The sequence below is a fragment of the Emydura macquarii genome, unplaced genomic scaffold, assembly GCF_026122565.2.
Source record: "Emydura macquarii macquarii isolate MOO-44397 ecotype Brisbane River unplaced genomic scaffold, CSIRO-AGI_Emac_v2 contig_1483, whole genome shotgun sequence".
NCBI classification, from domain to species: Eukaryota; Metazoa; Chordata; order Testudines; family Chelidae; genus Emydura; species Emydura macquarii.
This window is the reverse complement of record NW_027131620.1, coordinates 1,619,887-1,643,568: the sequence shown is the minus strand read 5'-3', so window position 1 is coordinate 1,643,568 and position 23,682 is coordinate 1,619,887. Positions and strand designations below refer to the sequence as shown.

At 50.4% G+C, this 23,682-nt stretch overlaps 1 protein-coding gene across 1 annotated transcript in view; it reads right to left on the bottom strand.

Moving 5' to 3' along the window:
- The window catches only part of NOL4L (nucleolar protein 4 like), a 91,082-nt gene extending 67,400 nt beyond the window's left edge, over positions 1-23,682 (bottom strand). Inside the window, exons 1-2 of the mRNA XM_067553965.1 lie at positions 23,340-23,682; positions 1,621-1,776 (exon numbers count right to left, since the gene is read on the bottom strand). Coding sequence (XP_067410066.1) covers positions 1,621-1,776; positions 23,340-23,648 — 465 coding nt within the window. The 5' untranslated portion in view covers positions 23,649-23,682. The remainder of the gene's footprint in view (positions 1-1,620; positions 1,777-23,339) is intronic.

Sequence of the window (23,682 nt, the reverse complement as noted above, 5' to 3'; positions counted from 1 at the left end):
AGAATCTGAAGCTGTGTTTTAATACACAGTATTTCACATTTCAAACCTGGCAGCAAATGAATTCCAGGGCAGAGGGATGGGGCACAAGGGAGGACAGTCGAGTCCTGCCAGGTCAGAAAGGGATACACGCTGTTAATGTGGTGATCTCAGCTCAGGAGGGAATCTGAGGGGTGGAGCATGGCGCGCTCTGCTGCTGTTAGCAGGCCTGGGAAAACAGACGGATCCAGCCTGCTCCCCTGAGGCAGTGCAGTGCACAGATTAGTGCTCCAGAGAGCTGAATTGAAGGAATTAGGGAGGGTCAGAGCCTTCTGCTGTGGAAATGAGCGGAAAGTTTCTGAATTGCGGTCATGCTGGTGGAGGTGCCCTCCTTAATTACAGAGAGGTCGCTTGCCTCCAGCCAGAGAGAATCAGGGCGTACAATAACGCTGCAGGCTGCTGCAGGGACACAAGCAATGGGGACATGAGATGTGCCTGGAGCTCTTTGCTCCTGAGCAGGGATTCCAGGAGCACAGAGGGTTCTGCAGGGGGAGTGGGCTCCACCACAGGCACTCAGCAGTCTGGAGCAGGGACATAAGCATACTTGGCAGGCTGCACCCCTGTGGGGACTCAAGTAGCATGCAGCAGAGCCCTGCGTGATCCCAAGCGGCAGGCAGGCTTAGTGCAGGGGCTGAGGCAGCGTGGATAGCCCTGTGGAGTCTCAAGCAGGAGCTTGAAGGTTGCATACAGCAGAGAACAAGCTGCTGCCTGGCCAGTCCTAACAAAGAAGGAATTCTCCAAGTGGCCAGGTCCTCAGGCCTCCAGGATTCAACACAGCAGCAGGAACTTGGAGAGTAAATTCAGTGCCCCATGTAAAAGAAACAGGGCACCAATACTTGTGTTGAAAGAATATGGAGAGGAAGGAGAAATATTAACCTTCCCTAAATACACTTCTGGCCAAATTCATTCCTGGCCTAACCCCCACTAGCTTCAAGGGGGATAGACTGAAATTTGGCTCTCTGCACTTTAGGCAACACTTTGCAAAGTTTACCACTGGCGGGTGCCTGTCACTGCCTCAGTTTTGCAGATGAGGAAACTGAGGCACAGAAAGTTGAAGTGATTTACCCAAGGCCCCACAGCAAATCCGAGCTGGGGAAAGAACAGCAGGCTCCCAATCTCCTGCGGTAGCTATGCCCTTTCCTTCAGCAGCAGATAAGAAATAATGCATTTCTCTGCAACTGAGGGGGGAAGAGAGGCAGATGGCATAGAGCAGGGTACATAGGGGGTGGGTAAACATCACCTCTTACATGAGTAATGCTCCAAGGTCAGTCATGCTGGAAGTCATTGGAGGATTTTTTTTGCTGGTTATGTGTGGAGTTGCCTTTGGGTGTTACTGTTTAGCCATTCCCACCCCTGCTACTGTACACTTGTGTCCCCCCCACCCTCTTTGCTTGTGTCCCCAAAACAGCTGCTGTGCCTTTATACCATTCTTTCATTCCACACTCGTCTGTGTGCGCGCGCACACAGCGCTTTCACTTGTGCCCACTCTCCCCCACATCAGACCAATTCCTCACTCACTCAGGGGGCCTTTCCCCTTTGCATCTCTGCCCCCTGATGTCTGGAGAATAAAGGAGGAAGTCTTACCGCTCGATAGGTTTTCTTCTGCCCAGCATGTTTGGGTGCTTTGCCTGGCTCTGCTGAGCTCTCCACATGCATTGAGTAGATGATGTCAAAGAAATCTTCCACCACAGCAACGCGTTTCAGAGAGATGCCCTCAGGCTCCGATAGTCCATCTGCCCCCTACAACAGCGCAGGCAAGTTGAGTTAGTATCAGTGATGGGCGACAGGGGTGATGAGATGGGCCTCGGGCTAACGTGGTTGGAGGGGGGACAGGCACAATGTTCCAACCCTGAACTGCCTTGAGCACATAGGATGAGGGGGGATAAATTAGACAGTGCTCCAGGGAGGTTACTATCAGAGCCGGGGCAGGGGCGGCTGCTGCTGCTGCTATTGTGCTACTAAAGCTGCCAGTGAAAATTGGCCAAGAACAAAAACCAGGGAAGAGACCAGAGTGGAATTTTTACCAATTGAAAAATTGAGTTTTCATAATTTAGAGTAATCTCACTAGGCTGGGAAGAGGCAGAAGAAACTCTTTGGATTTGCACACTATACCAACCCATCCTGCAAGCTGCGGGGGGAGGGCTGGGGAATACTAAACAGATGTAACCCCACAGACTCAGACCAATTAGCAGGGCAAGCTTTTACGGTGGTGCCAGGATGAGGTCCCTGAAGAACAAAACTAAATCACCCTCCCACCCTGCACTGACCTCTCCAACATCTCTCTCTCTCTCTCTCACACACACACACACACACACACACACACACACACACACACAGCAGCTGAGTGCTACCAGCACCATCACTGCTCTTTGTGTGTTAGGATGTGCTGAAGAACAAGAGGCTGTAATCCTGCCACATGGCAGTGTGAGAGACTGGTGGGGGTGGAAAATGTGGTGAACACTGTACCTCTTATCTGACTGGCAAGAATGGTGTCAACTCCCACGGGAAAGGTGTGCCAAAAAAAGAAGAGGCATCCTTCAGTACCCAGCAGCTGCTAATGTCACTCCCTCAAACAGAATCAGAGCCACGAGTGTTGATGTGAGATGATGGGGATATCTAGTCTAGTGTAAAAGTAAGGGTAGTTATTCTAGGAGTCAGGTTCCTGAAGAGAACATTTGGCCTGCTTCTTAAGAAAATAGAGTTACTGCATATATATGCATATATACACATGCATTTACGTATTATTATGAGCCTGATTTCCAAAAGGTTAAGCAAGGATGTGCAAGCCTAATTTGCACGTGCAAAGGCTGTGAATGCACATGCAAGCTGTGCACTTGTGCATGTAAATGACCCACAACTCATCTTTTGGATTCCAATTTTTGAGTGTGAATTATTATGCCTAAATCAATGTTTTTAATTGAGTCTTGTATACATATTTACTATATTCAAAAAATGAACCCTGTTCTTAAGCAACCATTCAAGGGACTGTCAATCAGTTGTTCAAAGGAGATGGCGGCCTAATAAAGATTATATTCAGTAAAGATTTGTAAATTCCAGGGCCTGAATGGACTATTGTGATCATCTAGTGTAGTCTGATTTTCTGTATAACACAGGCCATAGAATTTCCCCAAAATAATTCCTAGAGTAGGTGTTTTTCTAAAAGATTTAGTCTTGATTTAAAAATTGACAGTGATGGAGAATCCACACGACTTAGTAAATTGTCCCAATGGTTAATTACTCTGTTAAAAATGTACACCTTATTTCCAGTCTGAATTTATCTAGCTTCACCTTCCAGCCATCAGATCGTGTTATAATTCTCTCTGTTGGACTAAAGAGCCCATTATTAAATATTTGTTTCCGATGTAGGTACTCATAGGCTGTAATCAAGTCACCCCTTACCCTTCTCTTTGTTAAACTAAATAGATTCAGCTCCTTGAGTCTACCCTATAAAGCCATGTTTTCTAATCCTTTGATCATTTTGTGGCTCTTCTCTGAACCTTCTCTGATTTATTAACATTCTTCTTGAATTATGGACACCAAAACTGGACACACTATTCCAGCATTGGTCGTACCAGTGCCAAATACAAAGGTAAAATAACGTCACTCTCCACTCCCACTGGAGACTTCCTTGTTTGTTCGTCCAAGGCTCACATTAGCCTTTCTGGCCACAGCGATGCACTGGAAGCTTATGGTTAGCTGATTATCCACTACAACCACCAAATCTTTTTCTGAGTCGCTGCTTCCCAGGATAGCCCCCACCCCATCCTGTAAGTATGGCCATCATTCTCTGTGCCTAGATATAGGCATTTACATTTAGCCATATTCAAATGCATATGGTTTCCTTGCATCCAGCTTACCAAGCCATGCAGATCACTCTGTATGAGCACCTGCCCTCTGCATTATTCACCCCCTTTTCTCCCCTGAATTTTTGGTCATCTGCAAACTTTACCAATGATGATTTTTAAGTTTTCTTCTAGGTCACTGATAAAAATGTTAAATAGCGTAAGGCCAAGAACTGATCCATGTGGGACCCCACTAGAAACACACCTATTCGACGATGATTCATTGTTCACAACTGATTTTGAGACCTATCCGTTAGCCATCTTTTAATCCATTTAATGTGTGTCATGTTAATTTTATATCACTCTAGTGGTTTTTTTATCAAAATGTCATGTGGTACCAAGTCAAATGCCTTATAGAAGTCTAAGACAAGTATATTATATCAACACTATTACCTTTATCAACCAAATTTGTAATCTCATAAAAAATATCGTTACTTTGACAGGTTCTATTTTCCATAAACCTATGTTGATTTGCATTAATTATAGTATCCTCCTCTATTTCTTTATTAATCGAGTCATGTATCAGCCACTCCATTATCTTGCCTAGGATCGATTGCAGGCTGACAGGCCTATAATTACCCAGGTCATCCTGTTTATCTTTTGTAAATATTAGCACATCATCAGCTTTCTTAGTCTTCTGAAATTTCCCCAGTGTTCCAAGACTTATTGAAAAGCAACATTAATGGTCCAGTGAGATCTGCCAGCTCTTCTAAAACTCTTGGATACAAGCACAAACCGATATAACAAGTGAGACCTCTCCTTCCCTGAAAGCAATTGGTTTGAAGGGGTTTGTAAATAACCGTACATGCAAAACATCCACACCCGGAGTCACCCCTCAACAACTATTCAAACCCTCACCCTTATGCCAGCAGGGGCTCCCCATTCATTCCAGGATCCAGTTCAAAACTGCCCTCCTTGCTTTTAAAATGCTCCATGGACTAGCGGAACTCAGAGACTGGGTGTCTCTTTATACCTATCCACTCACCTAGCACCAGCTGCCTCCTGCATCCCTTCCCGCTCTTGGTATGGGAATCCCCTCCTCTGCAGCTCCTGCCCTGGGGAATGGCTTCCCTGATTCTCCGTCCTGCTTCCAGGCTCCTCTCCCTTTCCTATGCCCCTCTGTGTTTATTTAACCCTGTGAAGCATGGTGGACGCGGTTTGTAGGGAAGACACTGGATACAGAAGGAAGTTAGCCAGATTGGGTCGATCCCTGTGGGATTTAAGGAAGTTTAGAACCAACTCCTATTCTGACTACCAGGTTCAAGAGGAGGTGTCCAACAAGCACCTCAATAAACTGCCCCTCACAGGGCCTGCACCCACTTCCTTGCTCACCACAAGTGCTAAAAACTGTGAATCAGGTCCCCATAATATCATGAGCCTGACTTAAAAATCATTAGTATTTTTTCAAAAATAATTAAATTGGTGGGGGGGTGGGTCAGAGGGGTGGTTGTTTGCCTTCGAGTTTGTTTGTTTTTGAGCTTTTAGAGGGAAGTCCCTCACCCTCAGCGTGTGTGTATACAGGGCAGGGACACAATTCAGCCTGCAATGCACATTCAAAAATGCAGGCCTTGCTGCTCGTTGCTCCTGTTCCTCCCTGCTCGCCACATTCCCCTTAAGTCCCCTCATCCTCCCTCCTGTTCCCCACATTCCTCTGTTCTCCTTAGTCTCCTCTTACCCCCATGTTCTTTTGCAAGCCCTCAGTCTCCTCATGCGTGCACAGCACCCTGCCCCTTCCATCTTTCTCATCTACCTCCAACATTCCCCCGGCTGCCTCATGCAGACATCTTTGGCTTCCTCCTGCACCTTTCCCTCTTATATTCCCACAGTCTCTTCCTGCACCCGATTCCCCTGCTCCCTCCCGAGTCTCCCCTGCCCTACGCATCCCTCTGCACCCTCCTGAGTCTCCCCCTGCACCTCTTCAGCCTCTTTCCTGCTCCCTCCAGTCTTCTGTCTCCTCACCGTTTCCACGCCAGCTGCCTAACTCCAGCTCAGCAGCCATCTTACCCCTAAAGGCAGGCTGGCGTCAATGTCGCTGAGCACAGGGGGCAGGTTGGGGGGCTCTGTGGGCAGTTTGGCTTCAGCCCCCTTGAGAGTAACAGAAAGTGGCAGCCATTTTGAATGAGGGGAAATTCACCCGTTTTAAGCCCGGGATGCTGAGACCGTGTGGAACGTCAGAAAACACCAACTATGGCAAAACGCACAATAAAAGCAGGAGCGATGGCAACGCTTATATCCCCTCACACAGGGCCTGTGATCTTGCATCCTTGTCCTCCATGACCTCACAGGGCCTGTGTCCTCTCCCCCATTTGTGGGGCCCATAACAGTACACCCAGGTGTAACTCCCTTTTTGTGGGGCCCCATTCCCCCTCCACCCTCTCACAGGGCCTGTACTCTCTTCTAACTGACTGTCCACACTGGGCCCATGCCTTTGCACCCATGTCTGCTCTCCCCTATCTCAGGGCTCATGGCCTATCTCCCCCTTCGCAGGACCGGTGTGCTCTTTCTCCTTGTCATCCTCGTAGGGCCCATGCCTTTGGCCCCAATCCCGTCCTCCCTGAGGCCCAGGCCCTTTCTCCCTCTCTCTCTCTCTCCCACTCATGACACCAGTGCAGGGCTGCCACCTCTGAGGTACACAGCACAGTCCTGCGACCATAAAACGGGAGAGCGGGCAGCATGCACTGAGCACCCTTACAGATTTCCCAGGCCAGCGACCTCAGAAAACCGGGCCAGATGACAAGCCTGCCCGTGCCTCCTCTTCCTCCCTTGTACAGCCTATGCCTCTTCTTCCCCCCTCACACGGCCATGCCTTTCTTGTAAACCCTCTCACGAGGCCCGTGTCCCCCTTCTTCTCTCTTCACTCCCAGGGCCTGTCTGCTCCTTCTCACGTCCTCCTCACAGGGCGGCTGCCTTCACACCCAAGTCCTCTCTTCCCTTTCCGGGTCCCTGTGCCTTTTCTCCTTCTCTCCTCCTTATGGAGCCAGCGCCCACTCTCCTGTCTCACAGGACCTCTGCTCCTCTCCTTCCCCCCGCTCATGGGGCCCACGTCCTCGCCTCTACGGGCAGGGATTTCCCCCCGTGCACCATGCAAACTACACCCAACCCTGTAGCCTGCCTGCTGCAGCACAGCTCCCGTGGGGGGGCGGGTGAATGACGGCCCCCATTCGCTCGGGACACGCTGCTAAACCCAGCTGGCAATGACCCCGTGCCCTGGGGGCGGCTGGCTTCGGGGCCTACACCGTATCTGCGCAGCATCTGAGCCTGGCTCCATCCAGCCCTTGTTCCTCTCTAATAACCACACCATGCTCCCCGCCCTCCCTCTGCAGGCAGCCAGAGTGGCCTGCTGCCAGGGCCTGGTGCCTGAACCGCCCAGCTCAGGCTGGGCGCCTTCCCTCCCGCGTGTTAATGACTGTTGACAGAATACAGAGGCTGCCTCGGTGACATCTGCTCAGTTGGCTGCGTGCGGCGGGGTCTGACCCAGACTCCTCTCAGCGCTAAGGTTGCACGGAAAGGAAAGGACCCTCCCTTCCCCCCCCCCGCCCTCCCCCCCAGCCCTGGCCTCCCACCCGCCGGCCTCCCCAGGCCAAGTTTAAAAGCCCTGTTGGAACCACGAGCGCCTCTTCGTCAGGCAGGTAATGAGGGTAACCATGGTAACCCAGCAGAGGAAGTGTATTCTGCAGGAGACGTTAATCCGCGCTCCCTCGAGCTGGGACAGCCTGACTTTTCATTCTCACACAGTAATTAGATACCAGCTGTCAGTGCAGGGGGAAAGGCTCCGAGACTAGGGGCTGGTGGCGAGGGGGCAGGGAGGAGGGTGTTAAAGACACAGGGGTCCTTTTCATGGGACAGGGAGGGATCCCCGTGCCCCTGTGCATCCGCACTGGCTGGCGGGTGGGGGATGAGAATGAGTGGACGCTGCAGCGTTTGCCCTGCCTCACGTCCAGCTCCTATTACACATTCAAAACCCCTCCCCTGCCATGCACACCTGCTGCAACCATACACTTATCTCACCTGTCCTGTATTCCCTCCCTAGCCACACAGGCCATCCTGGCCAAGCCTGCTGCCACCCACTCACTCCTTACAAGGGATGTGACTTCTCTGTGTTGCCCACCCCTCCATCATCCCTCCTTTATTACAGCTCCAAACACCCCACTCTGTCCTACATCAATCAGCCTGCTGCTGCCCTGCTCGCTGCCTGTCAGACCTCGCCGCTGCCTCTCAATTCAGATCTGAAGCCTCTTCCTCTGTCCTACAGACTTCTGCTGTCTCACGCTGACCATTAAACCTCCGGCCTACTCCTCATGGTTGTAAATCCTCATCCTGCCCAAACTGACCTCTTGTCCGGCCCTCTCTCCCGCCTATTACAGTGTCTTATCAATACAGCTCATTAAACCCACCCTTTCCATTCAGCAGACCACATCCTCACAGAGGCCTACGTCCATCAGGGCTTGGGTCATCCCGGGAGGGCTCTGCAACCATTGGTGGTGCATCAATGGTCCACTGCGTGAGGACCACTGCAATCAGAGATATGTGTAGCATAAACGTTAGAGGAAGCGGCAGCGCTGAAAAGTAAAGCTGCTTGTTCTTCCTCAATCTGATGTGTCTAATGTAGGCAAGCTGCCACCTGATCTCCTCCACGCTGCCCTGCCCGTGACCTCTACCCTGACCCAGTGCAAGTTACCACCCACTCCAGAGTAACCAGACACTCCCTGCTCCATGCTGAATGAATGCAAGCTCCGGGCATCTCCTGAAAGAGACCATGTTATGAGTGGCGGGCTTTGTGCTGTGGACCGCTGACTATCCATCAGCAAGTGTGCCCAGCCCAACTCCACCCCTGCCTCCTGTTAACCTGAGTTGCAAGCAAAGGACCCACTCCTGCAAGGTACCATGTCACACACCCTCAACTCCCTTTGAAGTCAATGAGTTGAGGACACTTGACACTTCTCTGGGGTGAGCACAAAAGCAAGGCATGGGACCTGAGGCTGTGAACCCCCCGTAGGCCAGAAGGAAGAATCCCTGCCCGTTAGAAGGGAGCAGGCAGCTCTCCCTATGGACCTGGAAGTGAAGCTCTTCCCCAGCTCTGCTTCTCCAAGGAAAAGTAGCACATTTTAAGGAGGGAGGTCAGCCCTAACGTGCAAGAGGCTTAACCGGGTGGGGGTGGGGCTTAGAGCTTCCCTGTTTGCTCTGTTTCACTACAGATAAATGCTCTCCTGGCCTTCAGACGAAGGGCTGATACCAGCTGAATTCAACTTCCTGTCAATAAAAAGCCACTTCCTGCCAATGAACTGCTGCTTGATAATGGCAGAACTCTTGTTTTCTGTCCATACAGCAGACCCTCTACCCACATTCATTAGTTTCCACCTCTCCTGTCTCTGTGTCTTCCCCACATGCTGCAAAAGGGCCTGTCTCCATCCTTCTCACTCCATGCACCCCGTCCCACACTGGCATTCTAACTGCTTGAGTTCCTGCTGTCTCATAGTGGGGTGGGGTATTGCCCCCCCACTCACTCTCACACACACAGAAGTGGGGTGTGTCACATGTCACCGACATTCTGCCTCTTTGTTACACTTGTACAACTTTCCAATCAAGAGCTATTGAATTGACCGGAAATTGGGTTCCTTGAGTCCTGACCCTATAGTGCTGTTCCATATTCCTTACTCTCACTCAGGGTTCCCCTATCCCACACTCAGAGGGGCTCCCGCCGTCTTTACTAGTGAACAGTCTCTCATGCCTTATTGCAAACTCCCAGTGGTTCTGTCTGGTCCATGTAAAGAGATTCTGGCAAATGCCTCTTTTGGAATTACTAAGCATGATGTTTACACACTTCATCTCAGGCAGTTTTGTTTCTCTCTTCTCTTTGAGTTGGATTATTTTTTATTCCCTACAAGTTTTGTTTATTTATTTTTTAATCATTGTTCTTTAGGGAAAATCTGCCTGTCAGCAACTGGAATTGGGAATTTACTGAGAAATCTTTACAAGCCAAGTTCCCACCAGAGAGGGGGCTGCAACGTTTAGTGCAGATTCCAGTTGTGTCACATCCGGACAGCAGAATTCACTCAGCAGAGACTAGCTGGTGTGTCTTCAGTGTTCCACACCTTGAATGCAAACTGCCCCCACTGACTTCAAACTCTGATCCCCAAAATCTGTTATTTGCATTCTGGCTCTGGGGAGGTGTGGATGAAATGTAGAGTGCAAGGGTGAACAAGCCCAGCTTGACAACTATTCATTCTACACACCCTCCTCTCATAATGAAAGGGATACCGTTTCAATATGAACTCTTGGAACTTTTGATCAAGAAACTGTTCTTGGTACTTGTGCGTTTATGGGAAGCTGGTCCTTGATTGACTTCTGTATTTAGACTTCTCTGGGGCATTAGGAAGTTCACTTCTGGTGGTATTTGGGTATAGCATAAAAGCAGCTTTTTGCAGGGGATATGTTAAATCACAGCAGGCTCCCTCTACTGATGCTGCTGAGACAGAAAAGCTAGCTTCCTAGAACGGCACTCTTCCTTCTAGTCTATAGTGCACTGGACACTGTGTGTGCTTTAGGAATCTGCAGCAACATTAGGGCAAGAGAGAAAGCCATACAGTAATAATCAGAGATCGTCAGAAATGTTCGTGACATTTTTGTTCTTTTCCTGTTTTTACCCGAAAATATTTTTTTCTAAGAATATTTTCTGATCATCTCTAGAGCTGGTTGGAAAACAGAAGAAAAAAAAAAAAGTTGCTAAAATGTTCATCAAATTTCCCCCCAACTACATCTAATAAGCAGTTGTGTATCACTTTGTATTTTCAAACCACTATTCAAACACTGAATCCAATCCTGCACTTACAGCTAGACTCCCACTGACTTCAATGGGAACAGGATTCGGTTTATTAACCAACTAATCTTCACTACAGCCTGATGGGATAGACAAGTGTTATTACATCCAGGGGGAAACTGAGGTACAGGGAATAGGCAACTTTTCCAAAGCCACACGGCGATTCAGTGACAGAGCTGCAAGATTAGCACTCAAGAGTTCCTAGGTCCAAGCCCTGTGCTCAAATGCACCAGACCACAGTGCTTCTCTAACTAGAGTTTTACACAATACTTTTTTGCAAGGTAAATACTTATTTGTGAGGGAGAGATGGCTACAATTCTGGGAATACAGAAAGTTGCAGAGATATATTCCTTCTATGGTGGCACACGAGTGAAATTCCTGCTACTGGGAGAGACGGACTGTTTTCAATCCGTCACAGAGCAAGCAGGGCCTTTAAGAGAAATTCAGGCCTTAGGATCTGGAGGAAAACAGCCCAAGCTCAGAGCTGAGTCTGAGCTGCAGTCTGCAGGCCGAAAGCAAAGATTGCTGGGAAGGGGGAAACAGGAAACGAAAGGCAAGGCCTTTTCTCCAAGCTAGAGAGAGAGAGTAGCGAAGGGAAAGCTTTACAGAGTTCAGGACTGAGAGCAGAGCTAGGGTTCTTGGCTGAACCGCAGCTGAGAAAGCAGGTGAGACAGGACAGGAAGTAGCCTGGGGGAGGGGTGTGAAGCAGAACACTGAGGCTGGTGTAATTGCTGATCTGCATGGCCCTGGGCCTGCAAACTGAGGCAGAGGGGCTGGGCTGCCCTATGCCTCAAGGTCTGCTACCTAGAGGTGGTGGGGAGAAACCCCTGCAGCAACAGGCCTTGCTCGTTTGGATTCCTGTTTGGTCCCAGGTGGGCAGGATATCTGGTACAGCTGCAGGGCTAAGCCACCGCTCCACAAGGAGACTGTGAATGGGTGGAGGGAAAATGAGGCTAACAGCAGAGAGGTAAGTGTCACACCCACAAAATCAGCATGCCTTTATATATTGGGGGCTAGGCGCAGCTGGGCATCTGGCTCTCCTGTGCTAGAGCTGGTGTCCTGGGTTAGGAGAGGTGAGCATAGGATAACAGCGCAGACTATTTCAGAGGTAATGAAAGGCCAGTCAGTTTGGGCTTTGCAACAACCTAAGCTGCTGCCAGAGGCCTAGTTCTGTTGCATTCAGGGAAAATAGCTGATGCTAAACAGCAGTCTGTGCAGAACAACTGCACATCAGTAAGGACACTCTGATGTCAAAATGAAACTGCAGAGGAGGGGTAACACTGCTAGAGCAGTTCAACAGTCCAGGGGCAATGACAAGCAAAATTATATGTAAAATAAGTTACCAGCCATGCTAAACCTAATACAAACTGACCATGGTCAAGAACCTCTGAATTAAGACCGCACAACATCCTTAACCCAGCCCACAGTTCCCAGGCAATGCTATATATATATATCATGGACCCATATTGGAGACTCCATGGGAATAGCAGGATGCACATCTAGGAAAATGCAGACTTCATCAGCTTCCATTAACCAGGCTGTGAAAACTTTAGCAACACCTACTAGCCCATGGACTAAACATGCTAACCAGCCTGATTATCTACTTGCTGACCAAGCGACCCCCAGTGCTTAGGCCTGAAATCACCAGTCTCCCACTAAATCAATCTATGCTGGCCCCACACCCAGTTCCCTGATGGGGCGGTGGTGATGTTTGCTTGGGGGGGGGGAGATCGGCGTGGCTGCCCTTGCTCCAGGGGGACGGGATATTGTGTTCTCTCTCTGCTGACTCAGAAAATATGCATTGTTACTCTAGGTTCATGTTTGGAAGGCTTTCTTCACAAACATAAGAGATGTACTTAAAAAGTGATATTGTGTGTGAATGAAAGCTTAGCTTCTGCAGAAGTTGATGGCGCTCTCCAGGTATAGATTCCTAATCAATGTGGGCAAGTTTGTGTTGCAAGTTAGAGGAGGGTAATGTAATTAATGCAAATCAACATGGGTTTATGGAAAATAGATCCTGTCAAACTAACTTGATATCTCTTTTTGATGAGATTACAGGTTTGGTAGATAAAAGTAATAGTGTTGATATAAGACACTTAGACTTCTGGAAGACATTTGACTTGTTACTGCATGACATTTTGATTAAAAAACTAGAATGATATAAAATTAACATGGCACACACTAAATGGATTAAAAACTGTCTGACTGATAGGTCTCAGAATGCAGCTGTAAATGGGAAATCATCACTGCAGCCCGTGGGGTCTTGTAGGGATTGGTTCTTGGCCTTACACTTTTTGACATTTTTATCAATGACCTGGAAGGAAACATAAAATCATCACTGATAGTTTGTAGATGAGCCAAAAATTGGGGCAGTGGTAAATAATGAAGAGGACAGGTCACTGGTTCAGAGTGAACTAGAGGGCTTGGCAAACTAGTCAAACCAAATAATATGCATTTTAATATGGCTAAATGTAAATATACACATCTGGGAACAAAGAATGGGCGGACTCTATCCTGGGAAGCAATGATTCTGAACAAGATTTGGGGGTTGTGATGGATAATCAGTTGAACATGAGTTCCCAATGTGATGCTGTGGCCAAAAGAGCTAATGCTAGAATGCATAAACGGGAAGAATCTGGAGTTGGAGTAGAGCCGTTATATCACCTCTGTATTTGGCACTGGTGCGACCACTGCTGGAATATTGTGTCCCGTTCTGGTGCCCACAATTCCAGAAAGATGTTGATAAACTGGAGAGGGTTCAGAAAGGAGCCCTGAGAAGAGTTAGAAAACGTGCCTTGTTGTGATAATTTGAGCTCCTTGCATCTATTTAGCTTAACAAAGAGCAAGTTAAGGGTTGTCTTATTACAGCCAATGACTACCTACATTGGGGAACAAATATTTAATAATGGGCTCTTCAGGCTAGCAGAAAAAGGTCTAACATGATCCAATGGCTGGATACTGAAGCTAGACAAATTCAGACTGGAAAGAAAGTGTAAATTTTTAACAGTGACAGTAATTAACCATTGGAACTATTTACCAAGGGTTGTGGTGGAGTCTCCATCACGGACAATTTTTAAATCAAGGTTGGATGTTTTTCTAACAGATCTGCGCTAGGGATTATATTGGGGAAATTGTATGGCTTGTGTTATGCAGGAGGTCAGCTCACATAATCACAATGTCCCTTCTGGCCTTGAAATCTATGAATCTATACATGCTGGGCCAAGAATGCGAGAAAAACAGAACTCTAGCATGCCGTCCAATGCTGACTGCTATAACCTGTAAATCCATCTATAAAGACCCCTTCCCTCAGATCTGAAACACTCCAGTGCTGTGGGACCATATTCAGGGCAATGACTAAGCCACAACAGGGTGGGTACATGGGCAATATGGCAGCCATTAAACTGACTTTCCTTTAGGTTTTTGTGAGGTTTGTCTTTGCAACGTGCTTCTGATTGAGAGCAGGAGGTAGAGTGTGAAGGGAGAAGGCAATCCAAATGGGGCAGAGAAGACAGACAATTACAATAATCTGCCCTCCCCATGGAAAATAAATTGGCAGCTGACAGGTTATACTTTGTACAAACACAAGCTTTGCAGGAGGAGTGAAGACTCCAGCGGGGCCGATCGGCAGGTTAATTAGGATGAAGCAAGGGATTAATGCAAATGCTTAAGAAACAAGGTTAGGGATGCAAAAGACTCTGAGAAATGCTTGCTGAGGAGGAATCACCTCTGGTTTTTCAGGGAGGAGATAGGAGGGTGAAATAGCAGAACAGAAAACGACCAATGTAGATATCTCTGAGAACCGAGGAAGGGAGAGGGAGTCTCAGGGAAGGACCCCATGATATCTTATTTTTCTAGAAATATACGGGCTGTGTCCCTCTCCCAGTAAGACCAAAAAGGCATCAATAATGCAGAATAACCTCTCTCCAGGTAGCTGCCACACAGCCTCCCAGGACAAGCCAGTAGACTATCTGTTTACCTTGAAGAGACAGGGCAAGAGGAAAGCAATTAAACCGCAGCTTTGATTAGGACTTGCAGAGGACTGCTTGTGTTAGAAATGCCTGAGCTTCTCTAACTGTGTTGGCTGTGGCTGAGGCAGGCCTGATCCTCCACCCCCCTGCTCAGTGCTTTCCTGGTACAGCAGAAGCATGACTGATGCTCTCTGTCCCACACAAGCTCAGAGAGCTCAGAGGTAGGAACCAGTTGCTAAGAGACAGGACTGTACTTTCCAGCCCACATTCAGACCTTTGTCACCAGCTCAAGGGCTTTTGCTGGATCAAAACACACTATGCAGGTGAGAAAAAGCAGGCAGCCTTTCTCCACAACTAGTCAGATCTCATGAAAAATCACATGGTTCCAGTTAGGGGAGCCACTCCACAGGAATCAAAACTGATGATGGGAATAAAGCATCTTAAAGCATTTGTAAGGAAAGGGGGTGGAGGGTGCAGAAACACACACAGACCTGCAGCAAAGCTGGCTTCTTATTCCTAATGCTGCAAGATTCAAAACAGCAATGCTCTGCTGCCTGCTGAAATTCAGGACCAAAGGGATGATACCCCCAGCACCAAATCCTACAGGGTATTAAGATATGGAGCCTTTTGTTTCTAGGTCACTCATTCAAGTCCATCCCAGACTAGTAGCCACCAACCAGTTTTGGGTTTTGATTTGTTTGGGGTTGGTTTGTTTGTTTTATAATGGCTCGTGTGATGTGGGCTTGACGCGTGTCAGTCAAGTCTTAGTGGACAGAAGTCCACACCATAAAACAGCCACTACATGTAGCAGTCTCACCAGAAAGCCAAGGATTGAATGGGCCATGGAGACTGAATTACCCTCTTTCCCTTAGCAGTGGTCCCTCCAGGTCAGGATTAAGGTCTGTAGGCAGGCAGTGTGAGGGAAGCTAGCACGAAGGCTGTCCATGCTACTCATAGTGTGTGGGTAGAGAACCTTGTCCTCCGGAGCTGTCAAGCCAACACTCTGCACAATCATTGAAAGAAAATATTTATATTGCATCGGTTCTTGAATCCTCGCTCTCTGAGGAGTCATGCAGTATGGTGGTAAAACTTAACCAACCTCTCCTGGTAACTCTGAGTGACTGACGGCTGCACCCATGCTACACAATAAAAGAAAATGCTACTCCATAGCCCTGCAGCTAGTGATTCCTCCCTGCCCCCTGACATACACACACTCTGCAGCTATTTTCTTTTTAAATAAATTGCTACTATTTTGTTGGCAGCCACGCTACGAGTGGAAGTCAGAAGTGTTCCCATAAAGAAGCTGATTCTGGCCAACAGGTCCCTTCTGTACCACCCATTGCTACAATCAGCTAATTAGACTGAGAGGACACTGAAACTCAATGGTGGCTTTGGCCCATCTTCAATGCAGTTCTCCAGGGCAGGGCACAGCTAATATGAGAGCAGGGGAAGGTAATTGCTACTTCGTGCTAGAGAAAGGATCCAAAGACAAAGAGAAATAAATATGCACTTTGCTGTCAAAGCAATGCAGACAAGTTTCTATGAAGCTAAAAAGTCAACACAGGTGGATAAACGGAACCTCCATTAATATCCCTCCATCCATCTTTGTGCCTTCTCAGACATTTGTTTGTCCACAAAGTAAATTTACACACTGGTCATGTCTGCTCTAATTTAACAGCAAAAACAATTTATTTTGGTTTAACTGAGAGGTTTGTGTTGATAATGGTTTGGGCAAACGGACCCTGAAAGAGCTCCGAGTGAAACAAGTTTAGTGGCCTCTGCTGGGCTTTACTGCCACCCTTTAGCAGTGACTGATTCACCTTCCTGCTTAAAATATGGGAAAGTTCCTTTGAGGCAGGGGTCTGGAAAGATTGAGTGGAGATGGAGGCCTGAATTATGCTTATATATACAGGCTGTCTTCCTTCCTATTGCTTCCACCATGCTCAGTCCCTTTCTCCCTTCGTGAACGCTGCCTGTAACTTGCACAATTTAAACAATGGTGTTTCTGATTGGAGCTGGATTTTTTCCTCTTCATTTTAACTTTATTGTAACAGGCCTTTACAAAAGTTGTGTGTTTGGTTGCTTTTTTTTCTTCTTTAAATCGATGCCAATCAAGAGCCGTAAACCTGAAAGCAATTTTTTTAATTTCAAGTGACAGAACCAAATGACTTGACTAGCTTTGGGTGGGGTGGGAGAAAGCTCCTAGTCTCAGATCCAGATCCTTCCTGCTATGCCCTGTGCAACACCAATGAAATCCAGTGTGGAATTGTGTAGGGTGCACAATTTAGATAAGGGTCTGCATTTTTGTTTAAAAATTGTTCAGTCAGCCAAAGCTGAGAGGACTGGATGGTTTGGTGGACTAACGATGGGATACAGAACCTTTAACTTGTGGGTTGCAAGTTCAACTGCAGCCCAAGTTGGTGGTAGTGACCAAAAATGGTTACCAGCTGATGATTGTTTTGTGGTCTCCATCTGATGGGAACTGGACCATGTGAATGTCACAAAACTAACACAATTGATACTAACAGGGAACCTGCTGGAAATCTTGGCGCAGAGGCCAAGGACTGAATGAACCATAGAGACTGATCTCCTATCCCACACCTAGGAGAGACTCAGCAGGTCAGGACTGAGGTCCAATTGGCACTGCCATTATCCATGCTATACCTCTTTTATGAATAGAGAACTTCATTCTCCAAGACTGCCAATTCTCTTTATACACACACAGAAAGCTAAGGCTGCGTAAATTCAGCCTGCAAATATATCAGAGACTACTGCTGCTCACCAGTGAACTTTAACCAAGAACCCTGAGAATCCAAGAGTGAGCCTTTCATTAATGTTACTCTTCCTGAAAACTTTTCAGGGTAAAAATTGCAATTGATCCTGTGCAGACACACAGAGAACTGAATCTGAAGGTTTTATAGGCCAGTATACAGGGACCACAAAGGACTTGGTTTACAGGCTCGTGCGTTTTGTCAGTATTGTGCCAGGCTGTCAAGTGTACTTTTAAATGTGATGCTACTCATCAATTCAATTACTTGGGAAAAGTCAGACCCACAGCGCACCCTCAGCACCAGGCTTTGCAAGTAGGTTTGTGTTAAATAACAGGCCATTTCTCAGCTTATGTCTTGGGATCCATTTGTACCACCTGACTCTTTCATTTCAATAATCTTTGTGGATGTTGTTGGTTTTTAATCCAGACCAGAAGAGCACAAAAAACCTGAGTGGTTAGCTATGACAGTGAACACTTTTGTAGACTAAAGTTCTCAAAGGTTATGCTACTGTGGGTTTTTTGGGCACCAAACGACAATATTAGGGCAACTTGTACCAGGAAAAGAGTGGTCTCTATTAGCCATTAGGTCTGACTCCTTTCTCCATGTCTGGTGTCCTAAAGATAGCTTGCTCTCACTATGCATACCATTCTGAGATCTCTTGTTTTTTGGTTTTCATGCAATTCAATGGCACTCCACTCCTTATCTCCAGAAACTAAGAAGTTTTTAGGCCTATGTTGTAATTGTCAGCTTTATACAGTGTCCACATTGATTTTTCTGCTGTTGATGAAAGGCCGCCGTCCATTCCCTTCTTGGTCTTTTTTAGTCTAGTATCTTTCTCGAGGGATCTCTGAATGGATCATTCTGACATGATTTCAAAACACCTCGACTTTCTGGGGAGCCTGCCTTGTAATATCTAGGTGGGCTCTGCATGGAAGTCAGCAAAACCCCACCATCAAAAATGCCATCAGCCTTTCATTACTGTCTGGAACAAATCCTGGAACCTTATATCAAGCTCTGCAGAGGAATAAGGAGGCAAAGGAGAGCAAAAGCAAATGCATGTACTGCCACAGAGCCTGAACACTCCCAGCGCCCTGTGCAATGCCCAAAGGGTCAGTGTAAGAGAAGGCTTTCCCATGTCTCGTCTTGCAGTCCAATTTGACTCGTGCTCGTAGCCTGTATCACTGGCTGCCAGAATGAATATATCCTGCTAGGTTGGCCAGTGTTCCATAGCTGTGACAAGTGCGCACCACACAGGGTGAAGTATAGCATTGATTTAGAGAGTGTGCATATCCACTTCTGCAGCTAACACCCAAACCAAAGGCTGGGTCTAACCCTTCCCCTAGCACCTGGTGCTACATGAAAACAAATCAACACCTCCAGCTGTCACTAAAAATGTCATATTTTTCCTTACACAATATCTCCATCTCAACATTCATCTGTAGGAAAACCCTGCCCAGAGGACGCTAAATACTTAGAGCAAGAGAAACATGAGACTATAATGAAAGCCACATTTTAACTCTCCCTCATGAACAGATACTCTCATGGTTTGGAGGCAAGCTCAGGGACGTAGTAGGCCAGCTGGTTAATGGATGCTGGGGTTCAAGCCTTAGTACTAACATCCCAGCAACACATCAGCCTATTATAAAGCATAATAGTTGAGCAGTCAGAGGGTGCACTTAGGAATTGCAGGATACCTGTTGTTTGTATTGCAGTAGCACAGAGGCCCCATTGTGCTAGGTGCTCTTTATGGACTTTTTTTTTAAGTCTCTGGCCCAAAGAGCTTACAATCGAACTAATATCGGAACAGACTCGTTAGGCTGCCAGCAAGGTACCAAATTTCCTAGACTTACTGCATCCTGGTTTCTTTGGTTTTTGCTGTCTGTGTTAAATGACCTGGATCTTCAGGACACTCATGTGGGAAAGGCAAATCCAAACTCTGTGCCAGACCTCACTCCGCACTGCTGTCTCTATGCCCAACCCATTCGTCAATAAAAAGACCACCATCTGCTGTGACCATCACCAAAGGCAGCTGCCCCCTTCTCACTGTACAGTCCTATTTTTCAAACCAACCAAATCTGATTAGGCCTGCTCTGAGAAGAGGCCTGAAGGAGGGCAAGGGAAAGTTACTCAAGAGAGAAAAGAACCACACGTTAATCGTGTTTTAACCACAATTGCACAGAAAACACTTATGTCAATTAGGAATAAACAAGACCAAAAGGAACACCCAATAATAACCGTGCCATTCCCTCCCCCCTCCAGAACAGGAGTGGCCCTGACTCTGTCATTAGAAGAAAAGATCTTAACCCGACTAGTGCCCTCCACACATTCTTTAGCTCTTCTTCTCAATCTTTCACTCATGGTTCTTCATATTTCCTGGAACACGCTGCAGATACCGTATAGCAACATGCAGAATCCCCTCATCCCTGCTCACCCCAGCTCCATTTTGGCTATGCTTATTCTTTCTCTGGGTCCCAAGTCTCAGGACGGTTCTGAGCACATGAAGTCTTTGACAGGTACACGAGGAGAGGGAAGATGGTTCAGGACAAGAGGTGTCAGATAGATGAGTAGCTTGATGCGGGGAAAGCCAACTGAAACACCAACCCAGAAGTATTTGGAAAGAGCAACAGAATAAAGATAAACCAGAACATGCACTTTATTGTTGAGCAGAATGCTAGTATCAGCTTCATGAGTTATTTGCCTGCACATATGTGAATAATGAAATGCACCCATCTATATAAAACTAGCAAAGCCCACTGAAGGACACAGAATCACTGAATTATCACCAACTGAAGAAAAATCCTGTCAAGTTATTTTTAAATTTTCAGAGATACTTCAAACAAAACAAAAAATTGCAAATGCATCAACTCAAAATTTTTCACTAGATTTACAACATAATGGTTCCTCTTAAGTAACTGAGCCAAAAAAAAAAGGGGGAGGGGGACACACAACTTCTATAGATTTGACACCTTTAGATTTAAGGGGAAGCATCAGTGATGGGCCTTTCCTGCAGCTAGTGTCTCTTTAAAATGCCCTCAATTTTTACTTCTTACGGTATTAGTCTCTGGGCAATGTGCTATCTGGTCCCTTTGAAAATTCAGCTGTCTCCCGAGGGTGTGCCTGATTTTTGTTTGTTGATTTATGGAAGTCTAGGTGTGTCTAGTATTTGTAGCCTGCTGCTGCAGGGATTCTGTAATAGAGGAGTTTAGGGGTCTACGCTCATTGTTGAGGCTTCATTGGGACATGATGCTTTTGGGGAGCCTGGTACATGCACTGGTCTCAGGGAGCCATCAGGTCTAAGGACCTGGCTGTGCACCATAAAGGGACAGGGTATCTCACTAATTAACAGCAGGGTCTAGGGAGTCTGGCTTGGCCTCTCTGGGGTACTGTGACTCGGCAGCATTTGAAAGATCAGGGCATGTACACAGCGCAGCTAGTGAGACAGAGGATCTGGGGGCCGCTTACTCTGGGCCCTGTCTGGGAGGGGGTGTTTCTCACTCACTCAGCCAAAGCAGGGTTGGGTGGCTTTTTCTGGGTGGGGAGGGACTGTCGTGTAGAGTAGGCTGTCTCCAAAAATTAAAGAGACACGGGGGGGCCCCAGAAAGACAGAAGCCTCTCTGCCCTACGGAGGGAAAACAGAGGGAGAGATTGACCCTTCCCCCTCCCCCAGTCGCAGGGCAGACCAGATGGGAGGTAAATAGCGCGTTGAGAAGCCTTTGCCACAGATGGGCTGCCCTCAATGGGAGCATCCTCCAGCCCTGTCAATGCTCCAGTCTGTGCGTGTGCACGGAAAACACTGCGCCTCAGAGCAGCAGCAGCAGCAGCAGCAGCGGGGGGGAGGGAAAAAAAAAAAAAACCCAGCCCAAACCCCCGCCCCCCCCCCCCGAGCCCTTCTCTACCCACTGTCCTGCGGCCAAGGCTCCCCAGCCGCGGGCAGGCCAGGCGGCAGCAGCGACTCTCCCCCTCCATCCCGCGCCGGCGGGGGCCGGGCCGGGGAGCCCGGGGGGGGGGGGGGCACACGCCCCGCTGCACTTCAGTCACCGCGGGCTGCCAAGCGGGTCGCCTGGGCGCTGGGGGCAGATGGTGCAAAGGACGGGGCGGGGTGTGTGTGTGTGGGGGGGGGGGGAGTTCCCAGCCAGCGAGCCCCCCGCGTGCTGACCCCCCCAACCCAACCCCACCCCACCCACTGCGGGAGGGGCGCCCGCCTGCCCGCCCCGGGGGGGGTCACCTCCTGCTCCCACCAGCTGGAAGCGACACGGTGCCTCCCTGCGGCGGGGGGGCGGGCGGCGGCTGGCGCGCACCCTCCCCGGCCGGGCCGGGCCGGGAACAATGGCTCCGGCGGGGCTGGCTCTTCTCCTCCCCGGGACAGCAGCAGCAGCAGCCTGCTGGGGGGCGGGGAGTGTGTATGTGTGGGGGGGGGCGGGCGCTGCAACCTCCGGCCGGGCGCTGCCCTGCGCCGTCGCCCCAGCCGGGCAGGGAACAATGAGGCTCCGGCCGGGGACGGGGAGTTTCCCGGGACGGCTGCGGGGTGGGGTGGGGTGGGCAGAGGCACGGCCCGGCTCCGGGCGCTGTCCCGCTCCGCCCCCTCCCCGCAGCGGGCCCGGGGACACCAGCGGGACGGCCGCCTGGGGAAGGGGTGGGGGGGGGAGCCGCTCCCACAGCGGGGGCTGGGCTCCAGCCTGCGCCGGCCGGGTCAGCGGGGGCGGGGACGCGGCCTGGCCCAGAGAGGCGTGGGGGGGGGGGGGGAGCTGCCCCTGCCCGGCGCCGGCCCCCCCTCCCCCCCCCCAGCGCTGGACGCTCTGCCCTGGGCTGCGGGTGGGAAATGCAGGCGAGCCTGATCGGGCAGGTCCTGCGGTGGTGTGTGTGTGTGTGTGGGGGGGGGGGTTTGCAAAGGGGGGTCCGGAGCCGCCCCCCCCCCTCTCCCCCTCCTGCGCCCTGCCGCGTGGGCTGGAAGGGAGCCGCAGAGTCTGGGAGCTGGCACCCGAACCGCGGCTCTGCACCCATGGCGGGGCGGGGCGGGGGGGGGGCAGGTGCAGTGACCCGGGGGGGAGGGGATCTCCTCTCTCTCTCTCCCCCCCCTACACAAAATAGGGAGCTGCCGCCCCGCTTCTCGGCTGAGCGGCGGGGGCCGGGGCCGGGGCTGGTGCGTGTGCGGGGCTTTCCTCCCCCGAACTCGTGTCCAACCTCATCTGCATCCTCCCCCCCCCACACACACACCCCCGCCCCCCCGCCGCTAGAGCCGGGCCGGGGGGAGCCGGGCCGGCCCTGCCCAGCCGGGGATGGAGGGGCTGGCCCGCGCCCCCCCCCCCACACACACACCAGCCCTAGCCAGGCACGGGTGGGGGGCGGAGGGGAAGCTCAGGTGGGACGTGATCGGACAGGGGTGGGGAGGGGTCCGCCTCAGCTGTGCCCGCCACCCCCCCCTTCAGGGGCGGGGAGCGTGGGGTCCCGCAAGGGGGCTCTGCCCCCCCCCCCCACACACACGGGGTCTGTCTGCAAGTCAGCAGTGCGGGGGGGGGGGGGAGGTGCAGGCGGGACCTGGCCAGACCGGGGCTTGGGGCGGCTGTTTTCTAGGGGGAGTGGGGGGGGGGCACCCGGACTGGGAGTCTGGGCCGCCCCCCCCCCGGCCCAGGGCATGCGCGCTCACGTGCACCCTGCTGTGTGTCTGGGATGTGCCCGCTAGCGCTGACGGGACAGGGGCCGGGAGGGGTGTTTGTGTGTGTGTGGGGGGGTAGGTCGGGCTGCCCCAAATCGGGGGTCCCCCTCCCCCTTCCTTTGGGCCCCAGCCCCCTGGGGTGGGGGTGGGTGTAGGGTGTGGGGGGGAGGTGGAAGGACGGACCGACAGACCGAGCGGGCGGGCAGACAGACAGACAGACAGACAGACACCGAGCCCCCGGAGCGCACTGACCGTTCCCGTTTTCACCGGCACATACACCACTTGACCCATCTTCGCCGCCTCCCGGGGGCCGCTTCCCAGGCGGAAGCCCTTGGACCGGACCCAGAACTGGAACTTGCCTTTCTCCCCCCCGCCCGCGCCGCTGCCCGCGCCGGCTCCCCCCTGCAGCAGCACCTCGGCGATGCGCTGGTACTTGCTCCGGGTCACCGTCTTGGTCTTGGCCGAGTCCCCGTAGGTGCGGAGGCACCAGTCCCGGAACTGCCGCCCCAGCTCGCTCTCCCCGGGGCGGCTCGCCCGCAGCAGCAGCGGGGGCTTCGGCATGCCGGCCGCGGGCAGCGCCCGGACCCCCTGTCCC